The 25,004-nt window shown below is 61.1% G+C and overlaps 1 protein-coding gene across 1 annotated transcript; it reads left to right on the top strand.

Annotated features, from left to right (window-relative positions):
- The first annotated feature begins 813 nt into the window (after positions 1-813).
- On the top strand, positions 814-24,687 carry KIF19 (kinesin family member 19). The gene is made up of 20 exons (XM_012662306.1): positions 814-991; positions 2,760-2,840; positions 13,062-13,172; positions 13,649-13,736; positions 14,035-14,171; positions 15,231-15,356; positions 15,744-15,938; positions 16,771-16,917; positions 17,565-17,687; positions 19,024-19,189; positions 19,816-19,990; positions 20,123-20,321; positions 20,906-21,176; positions 21,257-21,378; positions 21,790-21,923; positions 22,162-22,267; positions 22,462-22,549; positions 23,102-23,499; positions 23,710-23,857; positions 24,053-24,687. Exons 1-20 carry the CDS (start codon positions 953-955, stop codon positions 24,181-24,183), a joined length of 2,985 nt encoding a protein of 994 aa, XP_012517760.1. The 5' UTR covers positions 814-952; the 3' UTR covers positions 24,184-24,687.
- The last annotated feature ends 317 nt before the right edge of the window (positions 24,688-25,004 follow it).

Here is a 25,004-nt window from a genome sequence, read left to right on the forward strand (position 1 = left end):
AAAAGCCCGCTCTAGGTGGCTGGGCAAGTTGGAGGCACAGCTGAGACCAGAATCCTGTTTTCCTGGGGCCTCCTGAGGATGGGAATCTTTCCCCTGTGCTCCCTGAGTGTGTATCGTTGTTACTGTCACCAAGAATGGAAACTGCTGCCTCTGACCAAGACTTTCTTGCACAGTATTGTGGCTCTTCCAGCAGGCAGGGAGCCACCCAGCCATCTCCCCTAGACTCTGGGTTTAGGGATAGAGCCTTGTTTGCTAGTGGGGTACACTGAGGCAGGCTGGTCTGTAACACACCCCAGATAATATAGGTGCTCCCCCCATCACCATGCAGGTGGGCGGCCTGGGCAAAGGGGCCACCCTTTACCCACCCTGCCGCTGAATAGTGGGTGCGGACACCCAAACCAGAGGACCCACCGAAGCACGCAGCGCCCGCGGAAACACGAGGCTGCCAGCAGCCGCCCTGGAGACACCCAGAGACAGGTGGAGAGAGAGGCGGCGGGCGGGCGGGCAGCAGGTGCGCGGGGCCCGAGGGGCAGCGAGCCGCGTGGCGGGCTGGCGCGCCCTGGCGGGCAGTGGGGCCGGGCTCGGGCCACGAGCCGGGGGTGGGGGCGGTGCGGGCAGGTGCCCAGGAGCCACCAAACGGACGCGCCGAGGGCCGAGGGACGCACAGGCAGCACACGGCAGCGCCGCAGGCTCGGGCGCCTCCCCGGAGGAGGCGGCCAACACTCGCGGGGCGGGGCGGGGCGAAGGGGGCGGGGTGGCCCGTCCGTGCCCTCCCTGGGCCCCGCCTCCCGGTCAGCGCCCTTGGCCGCGGGCGCGTTGTTGGTTTCGGGTTGTCAGGCAGCAGCAGCGCAGGCGAGGCTGCGACGAGTGACCAGACGAGACCTGGCGGCCGTGGGAGTGCGGCTCGGCCATGCCCGACGTCGTGGCCTGAGCCCCTCCACCTGCCGCAAGTATGAAGGACAGCGGGGACTCCAAGGACCAGCAACTCATGGTGAGACCCCTTCAGCCTCCTCCTGGCCTCCTCCGTGGGCCCCAGAGCCCGGAATACCTCCGTCGGCCTCCAACAGGCAGAGCAGTCCTGTCCCCTCACCCCTCCCCCTGAGAGGACATGCAAGGGTCAGGGCTGGGACCGCCCAGAGCAACTTTCCCCAAGTCCTGGAGGATGGGGGTCAAGGAGGTGTCATGGCATCCTTCTGAGGCCTGAAAACTAGCCCAACTTCAGCCCACTCCCCTCTTTACACCCTCCCACTGGGGACCGCACCCCCAAAACCTGTGCAGGGGGGGTCTCTGGGCAAGACCGCTCTCTGAACCAGAAAGGCCAGGGCGGGGCGAGCCTGACCTACCTGCCCCAGAAGGAAGGTGGGAGTTTCCCTGTGAACCAGAGGGTACTGCAGCCCTGGTGAGGTCAGGAGCTTAAAGGGAGCTGGGGGGTCATTGGCAGGAAAGCAAGAGTCCCCCCTCCCCCATACCGGAGAAGCCAGCATGGGGCGGGGAGTGGCTGGTTCCTGGGCTGCAACACAGATGCTGTCCAGGTCAGGACTCTCAGTATTTCTGAGAGGTGCTGGAGGTGACTGATGTCCCTGCAGAGCCCTGGGGCCTGGCATGGATGAGAAGGTGGGAGTGGGCGCTGGGGTGGGCGGAGAGACAGAAGATAGAGATTCCTGGTGATCAATGGTGCCTGCACAGAGCAATGAGGGGAAGCCTCAGCAACCCCAAGGCCACCACCAGGCTCTGGGGGTGGGGTGGGAAACGTGTCCCTTCCTTACCCCCTAACTTCTGAGGTCTGGAAATGGGCTTTTATCACCAGCAGGTGGGTAGTGATGGACCTGGAGGGTAGCGTTACCCCAGGTCCCCCTCTGAGGGGCAAGCTTGCTTCTCCAGGAAGGAGCCTCGGCCCCAGCCCCCAAGCAAGCGCTGGGCTCTAGAACTCCTCCCTGGCAACTCGGAGTGTGTCTCTTTGCAAACGACTTTCCTTAACATGTCTGGTGTGCTCCCGGGACAGCGATGAAGGGTCCTCCCCTCCCGCCCCTGGAATTCGGCAGAGGAAACCCTACAAAGATGACCTGACAGGCAGTGGAGGCCCCTCTGAAAGCGAAGTGTCCTTCCGCTGCCTGAGGCCCTGTCCGAGCTGCCCACACACCCGCAGGTGTTTCCCTTTGATCAGCAGAGGACGTGCTCCTCCCCTCCGCCCCGTTCTTTGGGGGAGACTTGGGGACAGGATGAAGACCCGCCACTTCTCACTGGCTGGAGAGTAGTCGGAGAGCGGCCCTGGGTGACACTTTCCTCAGGGTAGGAATTTGGTCACAGGTCGTTGGGATGACGAGAGACGTTCCCACCCGCCATCCCACCCGCCGTGCCCTCACCTTCAGTTGCGGCGCATCACTCATGGACGCAGACAGGCTGCCCCGTGACAAGGGCTCCAGGCGCAAGCCCAGGGCAGCTGCAGGTGCTTCATTTGGGCTCCAGGCTCACGCGGGCGGGAGGAACAGACAGCTCCCTCCCCCGGGGCTCTCCCTGAGGCCACCAGCTCCTGGGAGAATTCGTAGACTCAGACACAGACCGACACCCTGGGGGCCTGCTGCCCTCTTACCTAGGTAGAGTTTTCCTTAGGACAAAGGAGGCCCGGGATGGCTGGACACCGAGAACCGAGAACCGAGGGCCTTGCCTGGGGGAGGCATCCCCAAGTCTTCTCCCTCTTCTCTCTGAGGCCCAGCGTGGCCCTCTTCCTCTAATCCAGGGGGTCTGGTCTTTGCTTTCAGGTGGCGCTCCGGATCCGGCCCATCAGCGTGGCAGAGCTGGAGGAAGGAGCCACCCTCATCGCCCATAAAGTGGATGAGCAGGTACGCAGGGCTGCAGCCGGAGCTGCAGGGCAGGGGTCTGCTGAGAGCACTCAGCTCACCTGGGGGGACAGGAAGGGCCTCTCTGGCTCACATCCTTCCTCTGCTCACTGAACTCTTGGCTGTACCATTAACAACACTGTTAAGGAAGGTGGGGGCTCTTCTTCCAAGAAGCCTTCCTAGATTGATCCAAGGAGAGCTAAGAGCTTCTGTAGCCTTTCGTATGCCCATGGCTTGACTTTCCACCTTAATATGCCTACTTCCCATAGAGCTCGTATTCACGTGGTCTAGAGCTAAAGCTCACTTCCAGAGTGTTCGTACTTGGCAAAGTCCTTGGCTGTCTGTTTGCAATCTTAGTCCTCATGTCACCAAGAGGAGGGGGGCACAGCACACGAGGCAATAAATATTTATCAAGTACCCACAACACGCTGGGGACCATGCTCGAAGCTGGGAAACTATGGTGAACAGAAAAGACACTGTCCTCCCCCTACCTTATAGTCTAGTGCATTAATGAAAGAACTGAGGCCAAGCATAGTGGCTCATGTCTGTAATCCCAGCACTTTGGGAGGCCAAGGTGGGAGGATCACTTGAGACCCGGAGTTCAAGACTAGCCTGGGCAACATAGTGAGACCCAGTCTCTACAAAAAAATATAAAAATTAGCCAGGCATGGTGGCATGTGCCTGTAATCCCAGCTACTTGGGAGGCTGAGGCTGGAGGATGGTTTGAGCCCAGGAGTTGGAGGCTGCAGTGAGCTAACATAATGCCACTGCACTCTAGTCTGGGTGACAGAGTGAGACTTTATCTCTAAAATAAATAAAGGAAAAGAATTGAATTGTGAACAATCATGAGTTTGCGGCTAACAAGGGCTGCAAAGTAGTGCTATGGACTAAGAGGGGAACTTGACCTAGCCCTGGAGGTAAGGGGGCTCCCTTAGGAAACCAAGCTTGAGCTGAAACATGAGGGGAGATGAAGAGGTCATTAGGAGTGTGCATGAGAGGAGAAATTTTGACCTGAGGGACTTGCATGTGCAAAGGCCCTGTGGGCGGTTGTGATGCAATTGGGTAACTGAGAAGGCGCCAGGCGGCTCAAGCAGGAGTGAGGGGGTGAGAGGTGCAAATAAGGCTGGAGACATGGATGGGGCCAAACCACACACTCTGTAGACCTCGGCCAGGGTGTTCGTTTGGGCGGCAGTTGAGGACTCAGGTGTGGGGTGGGCATGGGCACTGCAGCGGGGTGTGCTGGCGGGTCAGAGAAGTCCGAGGGTGCTGTGCAGTGTAGAGAAAGGCACCAGGGAGCACCGGATGCCCCTGGGCCCAGGTCCCTCCAGCCATGACAAGCAAACCAGGTGGATGGCACAGCCTCCGATGCCTGCCCACCTCTGGGCTCCCAGGCGCAGGTGCCCACCCAAGCCTCTTCCTTCAGTGGTGGTGGTGGAGCTGTGGGCACAGTAGAGCCATTGGTACCAGTCCCCCAATTTCTCTTCCCCTATTCCTATCGGAAATAGGGTAGGCTTCCTCAAAGACCCCAGGGAAAGCAGGGGTGATGGGAAGACCCGTCTAAATTGGTTGGGTCCAGCTGGAGCAGAATGAATGTGCATAACGGTAGCATAGGGTGGGCTCTGCCATTTGCCACATGTGTGGCCTTGGGGGTCTTGCTCCCAGGGGTCCCAGTTGCCTCATCTGTAAGTGGAGGTCCTTTGTGGGGTGACGTGTGCATGTGCCTACCCAGTGCCTGCACGTAGGAAGCCTCGCAGAGTGAGCCGTCGTCTGCTGCTGGAGACTGACGTTCCCGGGGCTGCTGGCTTGGCCCCCGAGAGGTGTCAGCCCTGGAGAGCCGCAGAGCTCAGGAGGAGAAACCTCCTCCCAGGCAAAGCCACTCCCTGTTTGTCCAACTTGTCCCGGAAGATATCAGGTCCCCGGGTAGGGACAATGATGTCTCTCTCTGCTACTCCTGGCTCCTGGCCCGTGCGGGGGCTGACAAATATTAACTGATGCTGATGGAAACGCTCCCCGTCAAGGGGACAGCCCATTGTGTACCCACACGCAGCAAACACTGGCTCCTTTCTGTCCCTGCCAGCACAAAGGGGGAGGCTCCCTCTCCGGGTGCGGCCTAATCCATCCAAGACATGCCTCCGCCTCCGAGAAGGCCCCCAAGCTGGGCGTTTCTAACAGGGCTGCTCCTTTGTCAGCTGGGAGACCGGAGAGGGTTGTCTGAGCGGCTAGACTCGGGGCTCTCCACGCAAACTCCCTGCGGGCTTCTGCCCTGGGCTCCCTCTGTCCCCAGTGGGGTCACAGATGGGCTCACACCAGGGGCCGGGCCCAGCCCTGCTAACCAAGGCCTGCAGTTTGGGAGTAGCCACAGGCAGGGAACCTCCTGAAAACGAGCTGTCCCACTGACAAGTAAGGCCCTGGCCACCAGGAGTGAAGACACACAAATCCAAGAAGCAAAACAGACGTCAGCGTCCCTTGTCCCCACTCTGACCAGCACGCCCACCCCAACTTCCACCCCTCTCTAGTGACCCCGAGGTCCATCTGCAGCCCTGGCCCTGAGGGAGGCTCGGGCCAGTCACGGTCAGCCTCACCGACGCGCCGGCCGGGCAGTGGGAGCTCTGCTCCTTCCTCCTGGGGCCTGGAGGCCCGGTGGGCAGGGGGTGTCTGGGAGCTGACCCAGGACAACATGGTGGGTGCTCAGTGGGGCGAGATGGACGAGGGACTCGGTCACCCCCTGGCTCGGGCCACCACGAGGACAGCCTTCCTCAGGGCTAGGCACCGTTCTCCTGGGGACATCTCGAATGAGGGCAGTTGTAGCAATGGAGCCTGGCAGAGGTAGACACTCCCACAGACAGAGCGTCCTCTGGGGACAAGTGGCCCGCGTGCTTAGATTCTGGGAAAGCTGGAGTTAGGGTCTGGATTTGTAAGGGGACAGTTCAGGTGCCTTGGCAGGCCTGTGGCCCCAGTTCAGTTCTGGGCAGTATCCTAATGTCTTCTTTGAGGGGTCCTCGTGGGCTAACGGATGCACCTGGCACGTGTTATTTAGGGGTTAACAACGGTGAGTTTATCCCAAGGGCTGAACTATGGGGTGGTTTCAGGCCCCAGAGGTAAGTAAACCCTGGCCTACCTTGTGTCTTCCCGCTCCCCATGTCAGAGCTCTCAGGACGGTCCCCAGGGGCACCGCCCCCCCGCCCCCTGTCTGTGCTCCTGGAGGAGTGTTGGTGGGGGCTCCATCTCTCGGTAGCATATGGGGTGAGACTAGAGCCTAAAGCCAGAGCCCCCGGTGACAGCCTGAGAAGCTGGAAGGGCCCAGAGTTCCAGTGGGGGGAGGAGCTGCAGATCACACAGCACCCCTCCCCGCAACCCCCCCAGCCCGTAGCCACTGACCCTCCTCCTGGCTCTCAGGTCCTGTTTGTCTGCAGGATTTAAGGCAACGACAATGCGTGTAATCCCATAATTAGCATTTGTCTGCTCCAAGCCAACTGCCACCCCCTCTGCTCCTGGGGCCCCCCACAAGCCTGGCAGTGGGGCCAAGGCCAGCAGAGCAGGGCGGAGGTGGGAGGGGAAGAGGAGAGAAGGCAGGAGGGCCACCGAGCAAGACTGGGCTGGCGGCGTGACATGGCGACCAGAACACCCAGGCATTCTCAGGCCTGCCATGTCCTGGCCGGGTGCTGGTGGGCCAGCCTGGGTCTTGGTTTCCTCATCAGAAGACAGGAGAATAAGAGACCTGCTCCACCCGCCCCGAGCTGCCAGGAGGATTAGAGGAGATGGTGTGTGGGAGGGCCGCAGGGCAGAGCTCTCGTGAAAGATAAATAAGGTATAAGGTGACAGATGCCAAGTGCCGTGGGGGCAGCTGCCTTTACCCACTTGCCTGCCTGGGGGACAGTGGGGTGGGCAGCTCCCTCACACCTGCCATCTGGATGCTTCTTGGCCCTGTTGCCCTAAGAGCTGAGCATGGTGGGGAGTGGCCTGGGGAGGGCGCAGGATTCTTCCCTCCTCCCCCTTAGCCACCCGCCATGTCCCTAGCGCGCCCAGCCCCTGCAACCCCAAACTACCTTCCGTCTCTGTACGGCCCATCATGGACATTTAACATCAATGGGATCGTGCACTGTGTGGTCCTGGTGTTTTCGAGGTTCATCTACGTTACAGCTTATATCGGAACTTCACCCCACTTGTGGCTGAACGATACTCCAGGTGTGGACACACCGCGCTGGTTCGTCCATTCAGCAGCTGATGGGCATCTGGGTTACTCCCACTTTTGGGGTGTTATGCGCGATGCTGCTAGGGTGCAAGGATCCTTCCACTTAGCATCTGGGTGGGTGTGAAGAGAGGGTGCTTGTAAAAAATGCAGATTTATGCACCCACTCCCCCAGGGACTCTGACTCTCTGAATCTGGGCAGTGCCCGAGCATCTGCATTTTGCAGTCTTCCTGGGTAGCTCTGGTGAAGGCCTCTGCAGACCCTCTGGGAGACACCGCCCTAGACTGTATTCTAGGTCACACCTCCCCCGTCCTGAGCCTCGGAGTCCTTAGAGTCCTGTAGCCAGGTGGGGACCTGACCAGGACATCAGCCAAGTGTAGCTCTCTCCTAAGCAACCAGCTGGGCCTTGGCGGCTTCATGAGCTCAGTGGGCTCCATCCAGCCTGAAGGCTGACAGGGCCCAGGGACACCCTTTCTGGGATCAAAGTCTCCTTTACTGAGGACTCACAGCATGGCACGTTTACAGCTAGAAATATGACCAGCAACAGATTCTCCTTATTCAAGACAAAAACAAAAACCAGAAATAGCCATGCAGGGGTGATGCCCACCGTGAGTCAGGTTTTGGTTTTGCTGTATGTTGCCTTCACCTGTGAGAACAGGGTACCGTGGGCCCGTTTCCCTGCTGGGCAGGACAGCAGAGCCCGAGTCTCTGTTGAGGCTTCCTGAGCAGGACAGGGGTGTTGGCATGATTTCTTCTCTCAAGGCGATGGTCCTGCTGGTCCCCCTAACTTCCAGTCAGGAAATCTTGAGGCCCAGAGAAGCGATGCAGCTTCCTCAAGGTCACACAGCAACATCAAACCTGAGCATCATTTGTGGCACTGTCTCCCTTGGGATCTTTGCCACCCACTGTCCTTGGGGGCTAGAGGAGGAATCGTCTACCTCAGTGGCTCTCAACCAGGTGATTTTGCCCCCCAGGGAACATTTGGCAGTGTCACTACTGGGGGGAAGGGTACTACTGGCATCTAGTGGATAGAGGCCAGGGACACTGCTAAACATTCTACAATGCACAGGGCAGCCCCCGCAACCAGGAATGATCCAGCCCAAAGTGTCAGTAGTGCCAAGACCGAGAAACCCAGTCTGTGGCCAGCCATATGGAGGTCAGAAGGAACCCCACTAAGACTGCAGAGCTGGTAAGCGCGCCTGCAGCTTGTGGTGTGCAGCAGGAGGAACTGGCGACGTGCTCTGCGCAAAGCACTTCTCACCTAGGAGATGCTAGGAGAGAGCCTGGTCCCCGATGGGGACACAGCTCATCGATGAGACACCCTCTCCCTGGCCCAAGGCCCCCACTTCCCTACAGGATCTTGGGTTTTCAGGTTCAAAGACTCCAACTCCATCTGGAAGTCTGGAAAGGTCAAAACCTACATTGAACTAAGAGTAGGGCCAGGAGGGGAGGCCGGGAGGGGAGGCTGTGGAGGGCGAGGCTCAGGCCAGACTAGTTTGCAAGGCCACTGTAACAAAGTGCTACACGCCAAGTGGCTTAAACAACAGCGATTTACTATCCTTAGGTCAGAGATCAAGGCAGTGGCAGGGAAGGGTCTGTCTCGGGCCTCTCTCCTTAGCTTGTAGATGGCTGTCTTCTCCCTGTGTCTCTTCATGTCCCTGTCCTGCGCATATCTCTGCCCAAATTTGCCCTTTTAATAGGGACACTAGTCATGTTGAATTAAGGGCCCACCCTACCCCGGTATGACCTCATCCTCCCTTAACTGTTTACACCTGTAACAACCCTATTTCCAAATGAGGTCACCTTCTAAGGTACCAGAGGTTAGGACTTCAGCATATGAATTTCGGGGGTGGGGGACACAATTGGCCCCTAACGAGTGTGCATTCACCCAGCCAGGCAGCTGTTTGCCCACTTGTTCTCTTGGAGAGGTGAGGTGGGCGGGCAGGTGGTTAAGAGCCTGGGTTCTGGAACTCACAGCTCTGCATCTGAGCAGCTCGGCACTTCGCGGGAGCCGTGGGGAACTGACTGAACCCGTCTGAGTCCCCATCTGCAGGCCAGCGGTGACCGGAGCGCCCACTCACGAGCTGTGAGAAAACGCACCCCGAGCCCTTGACACTGTGCCCTGTGCGCTCACCGCCCCCCGTAAATGGCAGCTTCATTCAGCAGATGGCCCTGCTGTGTGCCAGCCAGGGTGGCATTTACAGGGAGCCTTGGAGGGTGTTTAGGAACCTCTCAGAGTGAGGGACAGCGAGTGCTCACAGAAGGACCCTGGGCTCACAGAGGGGCCCTGGGCAGGGCACAGGCATGCTCGCCTCGGTGGACGCTCAAGTGAGCTCGTGGGTCCGTGCAGTGGGGATCCCTGGCAGAGCGGACAGAAGGCGAAACTCCAGCGCTCTCTCCCCAGCTCCGCAGTGATCTGAGCTGAGGACGGCTGTCGCAGCCTGCCTCTCGCCTCTCGCCTCTCGCCTTGCTCACGCATTCGTCTGCGATGCTCTTCCTCCCTCACCTCTCTCGGACACCTCCTGCTCATCCTTTGGGACTCGATGCTGGTGCCACCTCTTCCAGGAAGCCTGCCTCTGGTGGCAGGGCTGGCTTAGGTGCCTCTCCATGCTCTGGCACTGTCCTGGTTAGGACAATCCGTGGGTGTCAGGAAACCTGGCCTTGCGTTGCTCTTTCTCCCTGTGGCACCGCTCAGTGCCTGCCACCTGGAAGGTGCTCAGCAAACGTGTGCGACTGGCCTGAACGCTCTGCGCTGGGCTCTGTGGCAGCCCGGAGCACCCTTCCCCACCCCTGCCCAGCTCAGCTCCAGCTCACCTGGCAGAGGGGCACAAGGGCTCCATTGTGAGCCAGAGTGGGCAGGCATGGGGGTGATGCTCTGGAGGGTGGGGCGGAGGCTGGGCCCAGACAGATGGAACCCAGACAAAGCCCTCTTTAAGCGGGGATCACGGCAGCTGTGCTGACAATGTGCTGATGCCTGAGCCCAGATAGCAAAGGCACCAAATGCCCAGGGTGTCTCAAACTTGGCAGTGTCTAGAGGTCGAGTGAAGGTCACAGGTGAGGGATGGGTGTTGGTGCATGTTGCTCACCCTCCCCAGCACTGAAGGCCCCCAGAAGGCACCCCTCAGGCCACCAGCCCTGTCCGTGTCCACAAGAACACTGGCATCAAGGTGAGAGCTGGTGCGGCTGGTCGGGTTCCTGTTGCGTCCCATGGGGACCACGCTGGGGGACTCAGAGCCAGGTTTTATCTTCACCTGGGCCTGAAACTAGAGCAGGGCTCAGGCTGCTGGGGCCTGGGACAGGGACCAGATCCTGGAAGAGCCTTAGAGGGCATTGGGCCTAGGCCCCGAGGAGGTGGCCAGTGGCTGGGGATGGGTGGCTCATGTAGCAGTGCAGGCCCAGACTCCCTCCATTGAGAATCCCATAAGGGCCCTGGCCGGATGCCCGAGGGTCTTAGGCCAGGTTTGATGCAACGAGCACAGGTGCGCACCTGCCCCAGGAGTCCAGGTAGCGAAGGAAGGGCTTCGACCCCAGAGCCTGCCTACAGTGCTGAGGGGAGTCCAGTGGCAGTCCCGAGGATGTCGTCCTCCTCCTAGAACTGGGCCTCCTAAACCCTCGAGCTCAACAGGGATAGACCCAGAGGGACCTGCTACGCAGCTCCGGAGCACCCGCACAGGTCCTGGCCACCTGCTGCTCCCCGCCAGCCTCCCCCGCCCCTGAGCGGCTGCACCTCATGCCTTGGTCTGTTCCTCAGCCCTTTTGGGGGCTGTCAGCAGCCCCAGCTCCCCTGCTGACCCAGGAAGGGAACGCAGCCACCGTCTCTGCTGCTTTGGGCGGCCTGTGACCGCCGTGCTCCTCGGTGCCCTGCCTCGGTTAGGGCCAGTTTCCCTCCTTGGCCAGCATCTCACCACTCGCGTCAAATCAGGCAGGGCCAGTGTGCACAGTGGGTGTTGGGGCCTCACTGGGACCGTGGGCACTGCTGAGGGACAGGGCAGGAACCCCCAATCCCACCCTCCAAGGCCCCCTGTGGCAGGGTTTGGGGGGGCGCGTGAGAGGCAGTTTAGGAGGGTGGACAGGGCGCCAGCCTGGGATCCAGACTGCCGGACCCGGATCCTGGCTCTGCCATTTCCTGGCAATGTGACTTTGTGCCTTGATTTCCCCGTGTGAGAAAAATAACCAGGACTGCTCAAGTTAAAGTGCACAGGAGGTGAGCTGTTGTTGTTTCGCTCTGGGAGGAGGGGCTGGCAGTGGAGGCTGCCCAGGTCCCTCCCACCAGAAGAGGAAGGGGCTGGTGAAGCGCCTGTGCCAGCCGAGGCCACCCGTCTGGCACTCCACGCAGCACCCACGGCCCCGGGGGGCATCCTCCCCCTCATTAGGAGGGCGCCCTGCAGCGGCTGATGTTCCCCTGGCTGTCTGGAGCCAGCCAGGACCCCAGGGAGCCCAGGCGCTCCCAGGCACAGAGCCCAGCACTTAGAGGTGCCAGCCACCTCTCAGGGGCACCTGCCTGATGCAGCGAGAGGGACAGGGACCCGCCCTGATGGCTCGGCTCCAAAGGGGCCTCTGGCAGGTGCAGGACCCATTGAATCCTGGTGACGTTCTCCACGGGGAGGGTGAGGTTGCTGCCCTCGACTTGATGACAGAGTCGTGGGTACCAGGACAGGCGACTTCCCATCCCCTGCCTCCACTTAGCGTCCTGGATGAAGGCCGTCGTGCACTCGGCACGTGCTGGCCCTGTGCCCCAGCACATTTCGCATTGCCTCGCGGGCCTTCACAGCCCAGCAGGTAGATCGTGCTGCTGTCCCACCGGACAGAGGAGGAGAATGACATTCAGGCAGGCTAGGGCGCTTGCGCGAGGAACCTCCACCAATAAGGGGCAGCATAGGGGTTCAGCACCTGCCCAAGTCCTGGTCCCTCATCCTAAATCCCCTAAACCCAAGCCCTCCCATGCATTGTCTTCCATCATTTCTACGGGTCTGGTGCTGACTCTGTCCCCACCCCTACCCTAGCCAGGACCCCCAGCGAGGATCCAGCACCTTCCTCTGCATCTCCGCACAGAGCCTGGGGCGAGGCTCAGCTCACTGAGGACACTGGGGCAGAGGGAGGGCAGAGTGGAACAGGCCCAGAGGCTGTTCTGGAAAATGGGTCCCTCCATCACCCCTGGAGCAAGAGAAGAACCTGGCCAGGCCCCTTCTGAGTTTCAACACGCACACACCCCGAGCACAGCCTCACCCGCCTGTGAGCCGGGGAGAGTCCCAGCCAGGACTGGCCTACCGTGCCCCGTGCTAGCTGCCAGCCCAGGGCCCCTCGGCTCCCCTCACCACCCCCGGCCCAGGCTCAAGGCTGCAGAGGGCCAATGGTGAGGTCACCTCTAAGCCCCTCAGCCATGGTAGTCTGCCCGAGGGCTGAGGGCGGGGCAGGAGGGTCCCGGAGCCCCATAGCATTAGTGAAGTGGTGGAGTCTGTGGGCTTTGGACCCAGATCTGGGGTTTGTGCCCAGGTTCCTCCACTTGCCAACGTGTGCCCTGGGGCGAGCTACTCCCCCCGACTGTAACGGGGCAGCAATACTTGGCCCTCCTGTCTGGCACTGTGGAGGGGCTGGACGACACTGTACGTGGAGCGCTTGAAGCAGGTCCCAATACAAAGTAAACTCTCCCTCCGTGCCAGCAGCAGTCGTTGTTGCCCCTTTGGTAGAGGTGCCATGGGCCGTGGCGTTGCAGCTAGGGGCAGGGCCCCAGATCTGGGGCTCCCGGCTCCCCTAGGACTGTGCCGGCCTCGCAGGGGCAGTTGTGTGTTGTCAGGGAGGCTTCCGCCTTTGGGTGTCTGAGGCCAGGCATCCGGACTTGGTGCCTGGAGAGCCTAGGAGGGACAGGAGCAGGCCCAGGGCCCTGGCATCGGGCCCCTCCCATCCCTTGCCCACGTCCTGAAGTGGGGCAGGGTGAGGCCAGAGCCCAGACGGGCTTTGTTAACTCCTGAGGGTTGGCCACATGTGGGCCTGGGCATCCCAGGTGACTGCGGCCTCCGCTTGGGAACCTTTGCAGATGGTGGTTCTCATGGACCCAATGGAGGACCCTGACGACATCCTGCGGGCACATCGCTCCCGGGAAAAGTCCTACCTGTTTGATGTGGCCTTTGACTTCACTGCCACCCAGGTGAGGGAGGGCCTAGGCGCACACCTGGCCTCCTGTCCTGCATGGATACACTTGCGTTGCGCTGAGACGCCACCCTCCGTGGTGGGGAGCTGGAGCAAGGAGCTTGAGGCCCATCTGGTGCCGGGAGGGCGGGCGCAGGACAGCTGCGGGGAAGCTGACACCCTCCTAGGGACCCCATCTTGCCCACCTGCAGGACGCTCCCAGGAACAGACGTGATGCGTCCCCAGGGCAGGGGGCCAGGAGCCAGCTGTAGGGGGAGGCATCTCAGGTGTCCTGGGCTCTCTCCCAGGCTGGTGTCCCCCACCGTGGGGTGTAAGTGGAGACATCCCCTCCCCCATTCTCCACTCCCACTCCTCTTGGGCCTGGGGCTCCAGGGACTGAAACGTCTCCTATCCGGGAACAGGACGTGCCAGTGAGGGTCTGTGCTCTGCTCTGCTTGTGTCCCGGGCCCCCGACAGCTCTCCCCTTCCCTGCAGGAGATGGTGTATCAGGCCACCACCAAGAGCCTCATTGAAGGTGTCATCTCGGGCTACAATGCTACTGTCTTTGCCTATGGCCCCACAGGTGAGGGGGAAGCCCAGAACGTGGGCGAGGACTGTAACACCCCTGCTGTCCCCCTCAAAGGCCGAGCCCCATCCCTTCCATCAGAGAGTTGGTCTGGGCTCAGCTGGGATGCGGCTGATCCAAACCCCTGCAGGGCCCTCCAGCCCCAAAAGCCCCATTTGGAGCCAAAGCTGTTGTCCTCCCTGCCCCCACCACCATCTGGGAGGGCCCAACCTTGGGGACAGACCCAGGTCTGCCAGGAGCGCCTGCCCAGTGAGGCCTCACTCCTGGCTCCCACCCACACCTTGTTCTACCCCAGGCTGCGGGAAAACCTACACCATGCTGGGCACAGACCACGAGCCCGGCATCTACGTTCGGACCCTCAATGACCTCTTCCATGCCATTGAGGAGACCAGCAATGACATGGAATATGAGGTGTCCATGTCCTACCTGGAGGTGAGCCCCCCACCCAGGCGCGGCGAAGAGGCACACTGGATGGAGCTGGCCCACTCCCCAGGGCCAGTCACCAGGCATCTTGCTGGGGTGCTCACCACTGCTGCTCTCCCACACGTACATCATGAGCCCCACTTTACAAAAACCTAAGGCTCATCAGAGAGGTTAGGCCACTAGGTCAACGTCACACAGTAAGTGAGGGACCCGAGACTCAGACTCAGGACTCCGTGGCTTCAAAGCCAGGCCCCGCCCAGTGTGCCACACTCCAGAGTGGCCTTGCCAGGAAGCACAAGGCTCAGCCACCCTGCCAGATGGCTCGCAACCTCGCCACGCTGAGGGGCCTGTTCCTTGGAGCAGACCCTGTCTGCCCTGCCAGGCTCCCTCCAGGACTCCACGCATGTGGGCACAGGTGAAAACTGCACATACATGTACGGGCTGGACCCTGTGGGCTTTCCCACCCAGCCACAGCCTCCTAGTGCCCACCTGGCAGGGTGTGGGGGAGCACACAGAGGCCAGAAGAGGCAGGAGAGCCACGGGCTGGACCCCATCCCCTCTAGGAGCCGGCAGCAGTCTCCCGGGCGACGGCTGGGGGAGGCAGTGAGGCGGAGCTGCCAGCGGCAGGGGGCTGCCCTGCCGGAGTGGTGTTGACTCGCCAGCAAGACTCCCTTTGTGTGTGTGTGTTGGGGGGGTGCGCCCTAGAAGTAGCATGAGGGTTGCCTAGCAACAAACAGGGCCCCCCACCTGGCATGGGAAGGGGGTTCCGGCCATCAGTCGGGTCCAAGCTCTGGCCAGTGCCTGCCTGTCCATACAGGGAGTCCCACTTGGTTCTGAAGCCACCTGTGACCCTGGCTCTGGCAGCCCAATGTTCCCTGTGGGTGCTGAAGCCCCACACCCACCCCCATAGAAAGGAAGGGACCTTTCCCCCAATCGGGGCTCCTCTAAGAGGGGCCTAGGGCCCAGAAGGTGCTAGCTCCCGTTCTCTTTATGCTCAGGAGGGAGGGGACCTGGCCCCGGGCTGGACCCGCCCTCAGTCTCCCTCCCTGCCCTCACTGGTCCCATCAGATCTACAACGAGATGATCCGGGACCTGCTGAACCCCGCCCTAGGGTACCTGGAGCTGAGGGAGGATGCCAAAGGGGTGATCCAGGTGGCAGGAATTACCGAGGTCTCCACCATCAATGCCAAAGAGGTGAGTTTCGTGCAGCCAGCCATGGAGGGGTCAGGACTGGAGCCAGGGAGACGCTGCCCACTCAGCTGGGGCTGGGGCTGGGCCTGGGACAGAACATCCTGAGTGGCAGCAGGAGGGGCATTTACACCTGCCACTGTGCCCCCACCACGCTGACCCTGGGAGAGTGACCAGGCAGCACATCCCTCTGTGTACACAGACACCCTGACCTCAGAGCACGGAGGCCACTCCCCAGGCCTCTCAGCCCACAGAGCCCACCCCAGCCTGCCCCTTCCCAACCTCTCAGAGGCAGAACCCTCCCCTCCAGCCCCTGGGGCTCCTTCCTTCTGCTGGAGCGTCTGCAAGGGGTCCCCAAGAGCTGCGTCCCCTCCCTCCCTCCCTCCCTCCCAGATCATGCAGCTGCTGATGAAGGGAAACCGGCAGAGGACCCAGGAGCCCACGGCCGCCAACCAGACGTCCTCCCGCTCCCACGCCGTGCTGCAGGTGGCCGTGCGCCAGCGCAGCCGGGTCAAGAACATCTTGCAGGAGGTGCGGCAGGGCCGCCTGTTCATGATAGACCTGGCCGGCTCTGAGCGCGCCTCCCAGGTGAGGCTGGTCCCCAGGGCAAGGAGGGAGGGCAGGGATGATGCTCCCCATCGACAATCACATCAGCCAAGCAGAGGAGAAGGGCCCCGTCACCCATTTCTGGAAGCATCTTTGTCCCCCACCACTAGTGCCTGCTTGCCCAGCTCTGAGGCCATGTGAAGCAGCACCCCAGCAGGTGTGGGCTCGGGCTCCTTCCTGCATGCAAACTTGGCGGTTTTATGGTCACCTGAGCAAGGAGGCTGGGTGATGTCACTGTGGTTAGCACTGGTGCAAATGCAAGGCAAAGGACAGCACCGGACAGAATGAACAGCCTTTCATGTTCAAACTCGTGGAGCTGGGTTTGAACAGGGCAGGGTTCAAGAAATTATCCCTCTCTTCCTGTAAAGCCCCAAGGGCTTCCTGGAAGGGGCACGGAGGAGTGGCATGGGAAGAGACGGTGTGCCCTCCAGCCACTGGAGCCAGCTGGTCCCAGCATTACCGGGCTGGGCAGAGTGGACCACAGCCTCCCTCCCATCTCATCATGGCCCCGTGTGACAGGCCATGCCACGGCGCCTGCTCTGGGGGCCCAAGCTCCAGCCATCTCAGCCCTCGGCAGCCTCCAGCCCACCACTCTGGTGCAGAGGCCTCCTCATCCTCCTTCTCCAGGGACCTCGGTGACCCTGCAGGAGGGCAGGACAAGGCCCTCTTGTCAAGTTATTGCTACCTTCCAGGGCCCTGAGGGAGAGAGAGGAGTCTATAGCCCAGGATCACCGGGGCATTGGTGGGGCGGCTGGGGCAAAACCCAGTCTCCTGCCCTGGTGGGGCACAGTGATGCCCTTCGCTCGCCCCCCAGACACAGAACCGTGGGCAGCGCATGAAGGAGGGGGCCCACATCAACCGCTCCCTGCTGGCCCTGGGCAACTGCATCAACGCGCTCAGCGACAAGGGCAGCAACAAGTACATCAACTACCGCGACAGCAAGCTCACCCGGCTTCTGAAGGTACCAGACTTAACGAATAAAAACAGGACACACAGCTAAATATAAATGTCAAATACAGCAAAATTTGTTTGAGTATAAGTATGTCCCATGCAGTATTTAGGATATACTTATACTACAAAAATTATTCGTTGTGTATCTGAAATTCAAATTTAACTGGGTATCCTGTATTTTACCTGGCAACCCTAACCCAAGGGCAGGCAGCAGGAGGGAAAGAAGCTGTATCTGAGGCCCCCCCACCCCCAAGTGAGCACAAAGAGGTTAAGTAACTTTCCCAAGGGCTCAGCTGGTAAGTTCTGGATGTAGGATCCAAATAGAGGTCTCCCTGGTCTAATCTCGTAGCCACCGTTTACTGCCATCAGCCACCATCATCTCTGTACCCACAGCAGGGAGGTGGAACATCTGCAAAATGATGGTCATCTTATAAGGGAAAGAAGCTGAGGATCACAGGGGAAGGCGCTGCTTAAGGTCACACAGGTGGCTGTTGCTGGAGCCGGGGCTTCCTCTGCCTCACTCCGTGTGACTTTGTTCGTGTGAGAGAGAAAGGGCAGGGAGGGAGAGAACACACATGCCAAGGAGAGTGTCCAGGACAGCCTGGCAGGAGGAAGGCCTGGGGAGGTGGTCCCGGCTGACCTCAGCCCCCCATCCAGGACTCCCTGGGAGGGAACAGCCGCACCGTGATGATCGCCCACATCAGTCCGGCGAGCACCGCCTTCGAGGAATCCCGGAACACCCTGACCTACGCTGGCCGGGCCAAGAACATTAAGACTAGGGTGAGGGCACCTGGCCTGTCCCCCAGGGCACGCCTTCCTGGGCCAATATCCAGGCCCCTGGGCCCATCCCTGCCCCACCCCTCCCCATGCTCTCTGGAACCAGTCAGCGCTGCACCGGCCCCACTGCCCAGCCCCATGTGACCTGTGCCCTTCCCTGCACCTGCTTGTCCACCCAGAAGCCCACAGCTCCCGAGGGTCCCAACTTCCTCTGTTGCAGGTCTCTGTACCCCTTCACCCCCTTCCTCTCCCTCATTCAGACCTTTGGGTTTTCAAAGCATCTCGCCCCGCCAGCCACCGCGAGAGGCAGCCTTGACTGAGCACTGGCTCTCAGCCCTCCAATTATCTCATTTATTATCTCTTTGCCATCTCATTTGATCCTCAAAATCAGGCAGGTGCTATCGCTGCCCCCATTGTACAGGTTGGGACAACGAGGCTTAGGGAGGTGAAGTGACTCCCCAGCTGGTCAGTGATGGCACTGAGACTGGGCCTGGGTCTGCCCGGCTTCCAGGTCCATGTCCCTACCGCTCTGTGGGCCTGTTGGAACCCCTGTCTTGTCTAGTCAGAAATCCGTCTCGACCTGTTCGCGTGCAGAGGGGCGGGAATGGATAAATGGGAGAGAGCATGCAGTGAACATTCCTCCAACACATAACATTTTCCAGCCAGGATCCTGGTGCTTTAAGTTTTATTCCAACCCTCAAGGAACTTAATGGGAGAGAGGAGACATCTTCTTGAGATAGCTCATTGATAGTTCAGAACATTGTTAGTAGCAGGTAAATTATGCCAGCGGTGGGTGCTGAGACAAGTTGGGGAATGGGGAGGTGGGGGTGGGCTGGTGGGATTCAGTGGAGCTCTTTGGGGACAGTGAGTGGGACCCTGAAGGATGGGAGGACATTCCAGAAGGGTGAGAGCGGGAAGGGAGAGGCGCTAAAGGCAGGAAGGGGATGATGTCTGTCGTGGGTGTGGGGAGAGCAGGATGGTTCTTCCACCAGAGCAGGTGTTCGCGTGGGAGCAGTGAGTCAACAGAAAATCGAAGAGATAGTGGAGGGCCTTCACCACCAAGTGAAGGAATTAGGCGTTCCCCCAGGCAGCAGGGAGCCACCGAAGGTTGCTGAGCAGGAGAAGCAGCACTTTAGGAGTGTGGACCTAGCAGAGGCATGGAGGTGTGATAGGAAGCTGTGGGTTTGGAGGCCAGGAGGACATTGCTGCCATCCAGAAAGGCTGGGGGAGGCAGGGAAGAATGAAAGGACGGCCCCGCAGGCCAGCCTCAGTGAGTACACGGAGGCGGCCCGGTGCCTGGGGTGACTGTGCCCCCTCGGGCCCCATCCGTGCCCCACAGGTGAAGCAGAACCTGCTCAGCGTCTCCTACCACATCGCCCAGTACACCAGCATCATCGCTGACCTGCGGGGCGAGATCCAGCGGCTCAAGTGCAAGATCGAGGAGCAGGCAGGGCGGGGCCAGGCCCGGAGCCGGCTGGTGCGGGGTGACATCCGCCACATCCAAGGTGTGCGTGGGAGCCCATCTCCGGCAGCCCTCTGCCAGTCGGTCTCACGTTGCTCTGGGGTCAGACCGTGCTGGGTTCAGATCCAGACTCCAGCTCTTTCTGGCTGGGTGGCCTCGGGCTGGGCACTCACCTGCCCTGAGCCTTCTGGCCTTCAACTGTGAAACGGGATGATCTCTGCTTTGGAGGGCTGCCATGAAGATCAGGTGGGCTCGCATGAGTGAGGCAGGTGGGTCACTCTGGGCGCTGCAGAGCAGGGCGGCTGTGCGCCACCACGCAGAGAGCCTCCCCTCCCTCGGAGACTTGCGCGTTTACTGTGATGGTTTCCCAACAGATGGCAGTAAAGCTTCCAAGGGGCGCCTCTTTATAGCTGGCGTGAAGGTGCTGTAAGGGCTAGCTCCAAGTTCACACACAGGAGCTAGGAATCACCTTTGGGCAGCAGCCTACAGACCCAGTGTGGTCATGGGTGTGGGAGGAGGCAGTCAGCTAGGAGGTCTTCCTGGAGGAGGAAGTGGTTGGACAGGAATTGGAAGCAGCGGGTTGGGAAGAAAGAGAGGAGAGAGCCCCAGGTGAGCCCAGACTGAGCCTGCCCCCGCCACTGACCTCTCCCATCCCCACCCCCTGGGCAGCCGAGGTCCAGATGCACAGCGGGCAGGGCGAGCAGGCCGAGATGGGACAGCTTCGGGAGCAGCTCATCGGCGCATTTCAGGAGCAGATGGACGTGCGGCGGCGCCTGCTGGAGCTGGAGAACCACTCCATGGAGGTCCAGATCGACACCTCCCGGCATCTGCTCACCATCGCCGGGTACGCACCCCCTGCCGTGGGACCCTGCAGGTCACACCGTGGTCCGGGGGCAGAGCAGCGGGAGTTGCGGTGCACGCCGTGCCCTGCCCCCACGGCCTGAATCCCATGTCTCCCCGGGTGGGGCTGCCGCAGCTGGGAGCACGAGAAGTCCCGCCGGGCCCTCAAATGGCGGGAGGAGCAGCGGAAGGAATCCTACACCAAGGACGACAGCGAGAAGGACTCTGACACAGGCGATGACCAGCCAGACATCCTGGAGCCGCCCGAGGTGGCGGCAGCCCGGGAGAGCATCGCAGCCCTGGCGGGCGAGCAGAAGAACCTGCGCAGGCAGAAGGTGTGCAGGGTTCTGGGGTTGGGAGAGCGGGTGTGAGAGAGGAGGCAGAGGGGCTGGGGGAGGGGCGCGTAGTGAGACCTGGGAGCTCAGGCTGCAAATCCTGTGTGACCTTGCTAAGTTCTTTAACCTCTCTGTGCCTCACACTCCTCATCTGTAAATAGGGAGCAGTTAAGGTACAGACCTCCTGGGGTTGTTGGGAAGACTAAATAAATGCCTGGTACATACCAAGGACTCAAGGAATGGCAGCTGGTGGTATAATCAGAGTTTTCCAGATGACATCCTTGCCTTCTGTTCTGGGGCATAACCAAGCCAGGGGGGCTTCAGGGTATGGCGAGTCCTGAGGGCTCGGATAGGCTGGGGTTAAGCAGCTGTCCACAGAGCTGGTTCCAGGGGCGGATTGTGGTCAGTCCCCAAGATAGTAGGCACAGAGGGGCCACCTTGGAGCAGCCCACGGTCGCAAGGCCCAAGATGCATCTTAGAGGCTTGAGCACCAGCTCGATGCCGATGCCAGGAGTCCAGGGGCTGGAAGGGCGAGGGCCCGGGCTCTTCGCAGCTGCCTGGTGGTGACCCCACGTCTCCCGCAGCTGGCGCTGGAGCAGCGCTGCCGGGAGCTGCGCGCGCGCGGCCGGCGCCTGGAGGAGACGCTGCCGCGGCGCATTGGCTCCGAGGAGCAGCGCGAGGTGCTCAGCCTGCTGTGCCGCGTACACGAGCTCGAGGTGGAGAACACCGAGCTGCAGTCGCACGCGCTGCTTCGCGACGGTGCACTCCGCCACCGCCGGGAGGCCGTGCGCCGCCTGGAGCAGCACCGCAGCCTCTGCGACGAGATCATCCAGGGCCAGCGGCAGGTCATCGACGGTAGGGTCTGCGCCCTGCGCGTCCAAGCCACCTGCGGAGGGCCCGCGGGCACACGCTTAGCCCTCCCCCTCCCCCGGCAGACTACAACCTGGCTGTCCCCCAACACCTGGAGGAGCTCTACGAAGTGTACCTGCGGGAGCTGGAGGAGGGCAGCCTGGAGCGGGCCACCATCATGGACCGCGTGGCCTCCAGGGCCTTGCAGGTAGGCGCCTGGACCTGAGCATATGTGCCAAGGGAGGAGCAGCCAGGATGGGAGTGGGACCAAGTTGGACAGCCCCTCAGGGAGGTGATTTCCTTCCCTTCTTACCCCACCCAAAGCCTTGCCAAGCCTAAGTAAGACTTCCATCCCCGGGCATTCCTCTCTGTCACTTGTCCCCACCCAAAGTCTGAGGGTCAGGGTTGGCCATCTGAGATATCACAAATGACCCCAGATGCCCTCCCAGGAGTCCAGGCCACCAGGCAATGCCACTAGGGGATGCCCAGCAGACCACAGCTTACCCCTGGGAGCCCACTGCCCTTCTGGGGCTGCCAGCCCATGTGACAGCTCTTTCCCCCTGTGCTGCTACTTGGTCCAGGACCAACTCTGACTGTCCACCCCTACTCCCCCTCCCAGGACAGCTCTTTGCCCAAGATTACCCCAGCAGGAACCGCACTGACCCCAGATTCTGACCCAGAGAGCGTGAAGACACTGAGCTCTGACACTCAGCACCCACAGAACAGCACCCTCCCCACCCTCGGCACGGAGAGGTGAGACCAGGGACCACCTGCCCCAGCCATCATGCTGTGCCCTGTCCCAGGGAGGCCAACCTGGATCAGGCCTAAATGGGGAAGACGGAGCCAGAATGAAAGGGAGAAGGTGGCACAGTCTAGAGCCAGGACTCCTGGGTTCTCTATCCCTCCACACCAGCTTCTCCCTGGGGTTGGGGTGGGACCTCGGTGGGACCAGCCTGGTCAACAGCCACCCATCCTCCTCTGCCAACCTCAGTGAAGCCCACCGCGTGTTCAAGGCCAGTCCCAGAGCTTGGCAGATGAAGAGCTCCTCTGTGCCCACCCCACCTCCCATCCAGATTGGCAGCCTGGTGAGCCAGGAGGTGAGCTGTGAGCACCCACTGGCCCCCAGAGCGCCCCTGCTGGGGGTGGGGGCACAGGGGCGGACATGCAGCAGTCAGGAGGAAGCCTTTCCTAAATGGCCACCACCCCTGAACCCCCGCTTCCTCTGCTGAGTGGGGCATGGGGTCCCTGCTGTGTTGGAGGGTTCCCTCCTCCCAACCACTTTGCCCCGCAGGCCCCCGCTCTGGACAGCCTGGGCAGCCGGATCAACTCTTCCCCTGACAGCAGCGAGAATCTGTCGGAGATCCCCTTGTCCCACAAAGGTGTGTGTGCCCCTGCCCAGCCTGCCAGCCCCTGCCTAGCCTGCCAGCCCCTGCCTGGCCTCATCTAAACTGCTCAGATCACCCAGCCCTAAGCCCCTCTTGCCCTCTGTTCTGCCAAGTGCACCCAGGCATTGGGTGCTACCTATTCTATAGAGGCCCCAGTGCCCCCCGAGGACTAGCCACTTGCTCAAGGACACACAGAGAGCTGGGAGCACAACCAGAAATTAGAATGGGGAACACAAGGCACTTATAATCATGCCTTTTCATTGTAATAGCAACTGTCAACTGCATGCCTGCCCCCTGGACACTGCAGTTTAAGCCCATTATCTCCATTAATCCTGAAATAAAACTATGGGGTTAGTTTTACCATCCCTTGTTTACAGGCGGAAGTGAGGCTCACAAAAGTGTCCCAAGTTTCTTACACAGCAAGTCACTGGGGGTGCTGGGATTGAAACCCAGGCGGTCTGGCTGCCGCCCATGTCTGCCATGCAGAGGAGGGTGCTGGGAGGCGGCCTTGATCTGGGGTTGGGCGCTCCCTGTGTTCCGCTGCAGAGAGGAAGGAGATCCTGACCGGCACCAAGTGCATCTCAGTGAAGGCCGCCCGGCGGCGCTCTCGGGCCCTGGCCCCTGAGGGGCGCCACCTGCTGGTGCCCGCGACAGAGCGCAGCAGCCTGTCCCTGGGCTCGCTGAGTGAGGCTGAAGATGTGCAGCCCCCAGGGCAGCTGGCCTGCAAGCGGCCACCCAGCCCCATGCTGCAGCATGCTGCCAGCGAGGACAACCTGTCCAGCAGCACGGGCGAGGCCCCACCCCTGGCGGCTGGGCATCGCGGTGATGGCCCTGGGCCCTGGCTGCGTGGCCTGAAGAAAAGCCCCGGCAAGAAGAGGGAGGAGTCGCTGGAGGCGAAGAGGAGGAAGCGGAGGTCCCGGTCCTTCGAGGTCACAGGGCAAGGGGTGAGGCTAGGGGCAGGGGGTGGGGTGTCTGGGCCCCTTCAGATGGGGCCCTGAAGGTCAGATTCCTCCAGAGGCCCCCAAGGCACCTCTGGCCTGCACCACACCCAGAGGCACCCCCCGCCATAAAGCCTCTGTCCCCCGGCTGGCATAGTAGCTGGGGCAGATCCCGGTGGCAGATCCCCGCCTCACCGCACTGTTCAACCAACACAGCTCTCCCGCCCCAAGACACACCTCCAGGGGCCCCGTCCTGCAGGGAGCATCTCAGACCACAGGATGCACCCAGCTCCCGGTACCCAGCATCTGCGAAAGGTCACGCTGCCTTTGGCCAAAGTCAAACTCTCTCCAAGCCAGAACACGGGTCAGTACCGGCAAGGGAGGGAAGGGGGAGGGAGAGGCCTTGGCCACCCCTTGCTGGAGGCATGGTTCTCGCACACAATACTCGTGGGACTGGCATCTTTGGGGTGCGCTCCTAAGGAGTTCAAGGCCACTGGGTGATAGGAGGGGATGGGAAGGCATTCCTAAACCACTGATCTTGGCCCTGCCTCTGTTGTAGGCTCTGGGGACCCCTCGCCCCTTGCTGTTCCCCCCAACCCAGCTGGCATTTCCCGACGGGCTACTCGTGGGCCCCGCCTGCTCCATGGCGCAAGCACCCATGGCAGAGATGGACGCTTCCGGCATAACTGAGGGGCTCTGCGTGGAACTGGCTCTCCTGCCACCCAAGACTGAATGGGGTGTAGCAGGCCATTGGAGGCGGAGGCTGGACAGGTGGCGATGACCAGGGAGCAGAAGCTCAGGATCTTGGCAGGCCGGGGCTCCTGAACCCAGGGATTGCAGGGGTGTCTGCCCAACCTGTCCACGCTTTCAGTGCCACTGGGGAAGGGAGGTGAGGCCAGGAGGCATGTCCAGAATGCCTGGGCTCCCTGGCCTCCCAGCCCTGGACAGACCGCTGTTGCCAAAACCCTACGCAGACCTGTGGCCAGTCTCGGCCTTGGAAATGGGGGAGAGGAACTGTTATGGAGATGGGGTACCTGGCCCACCTCTGGGGCGAGGGCATCCTGGATGGGTGGGCAGGGGCCGACGGGCATTTCTCATATTATGATCGGGGGTAGGGGGAGGGAATCTGTTTTGTTACTTGGCAGTGGCTCCCCCCCCTTCCTTTTTAACAGTAAAATCCCATTTGGGTCTTGATGGTTGTGTTGGAAACTAGACCTTGTCTGGAATGTGGAGCGGCCGTGACTGATTAAGATTCAACCAACTCCCGTCCCCTCCACCCGCTCTGCCCCCACACACCTCCCTCTTCCCCGCTGGCTGTGTAGCACCAACCCGCCAGCCCCTGCGGAAAGGGGTTTTCTCCAGACCTGAAGCCCTTCCCAGGGTGCAGCTAGCAAGGTCCTTTCATGCCCCCATCCCGCCAGCCTTCACACCTGCCCAGGTCCCCTCCTAGGAGGATCAGGGACTGGGGGTGGCCCAGAGTGCAGAAAGCCTCACAGCCCAGACGAGGTGCT

This window comes from Propithecus coquereli, unplaced genomic scaffold (assembly GCF_000956105.1).
Source record: "Propithecus coquereli isolate 6110/MARCELLA unplaced genomic scaffold, Pcoq_1.0 Scaffold76, whole genome shotgun sequence".
Taxonomy (NCBI): Eukaryota; Metazoa; Chordata; class Mammalia; order Primates; family Indriidae; genus Propithecus; species Propithecus coquereli.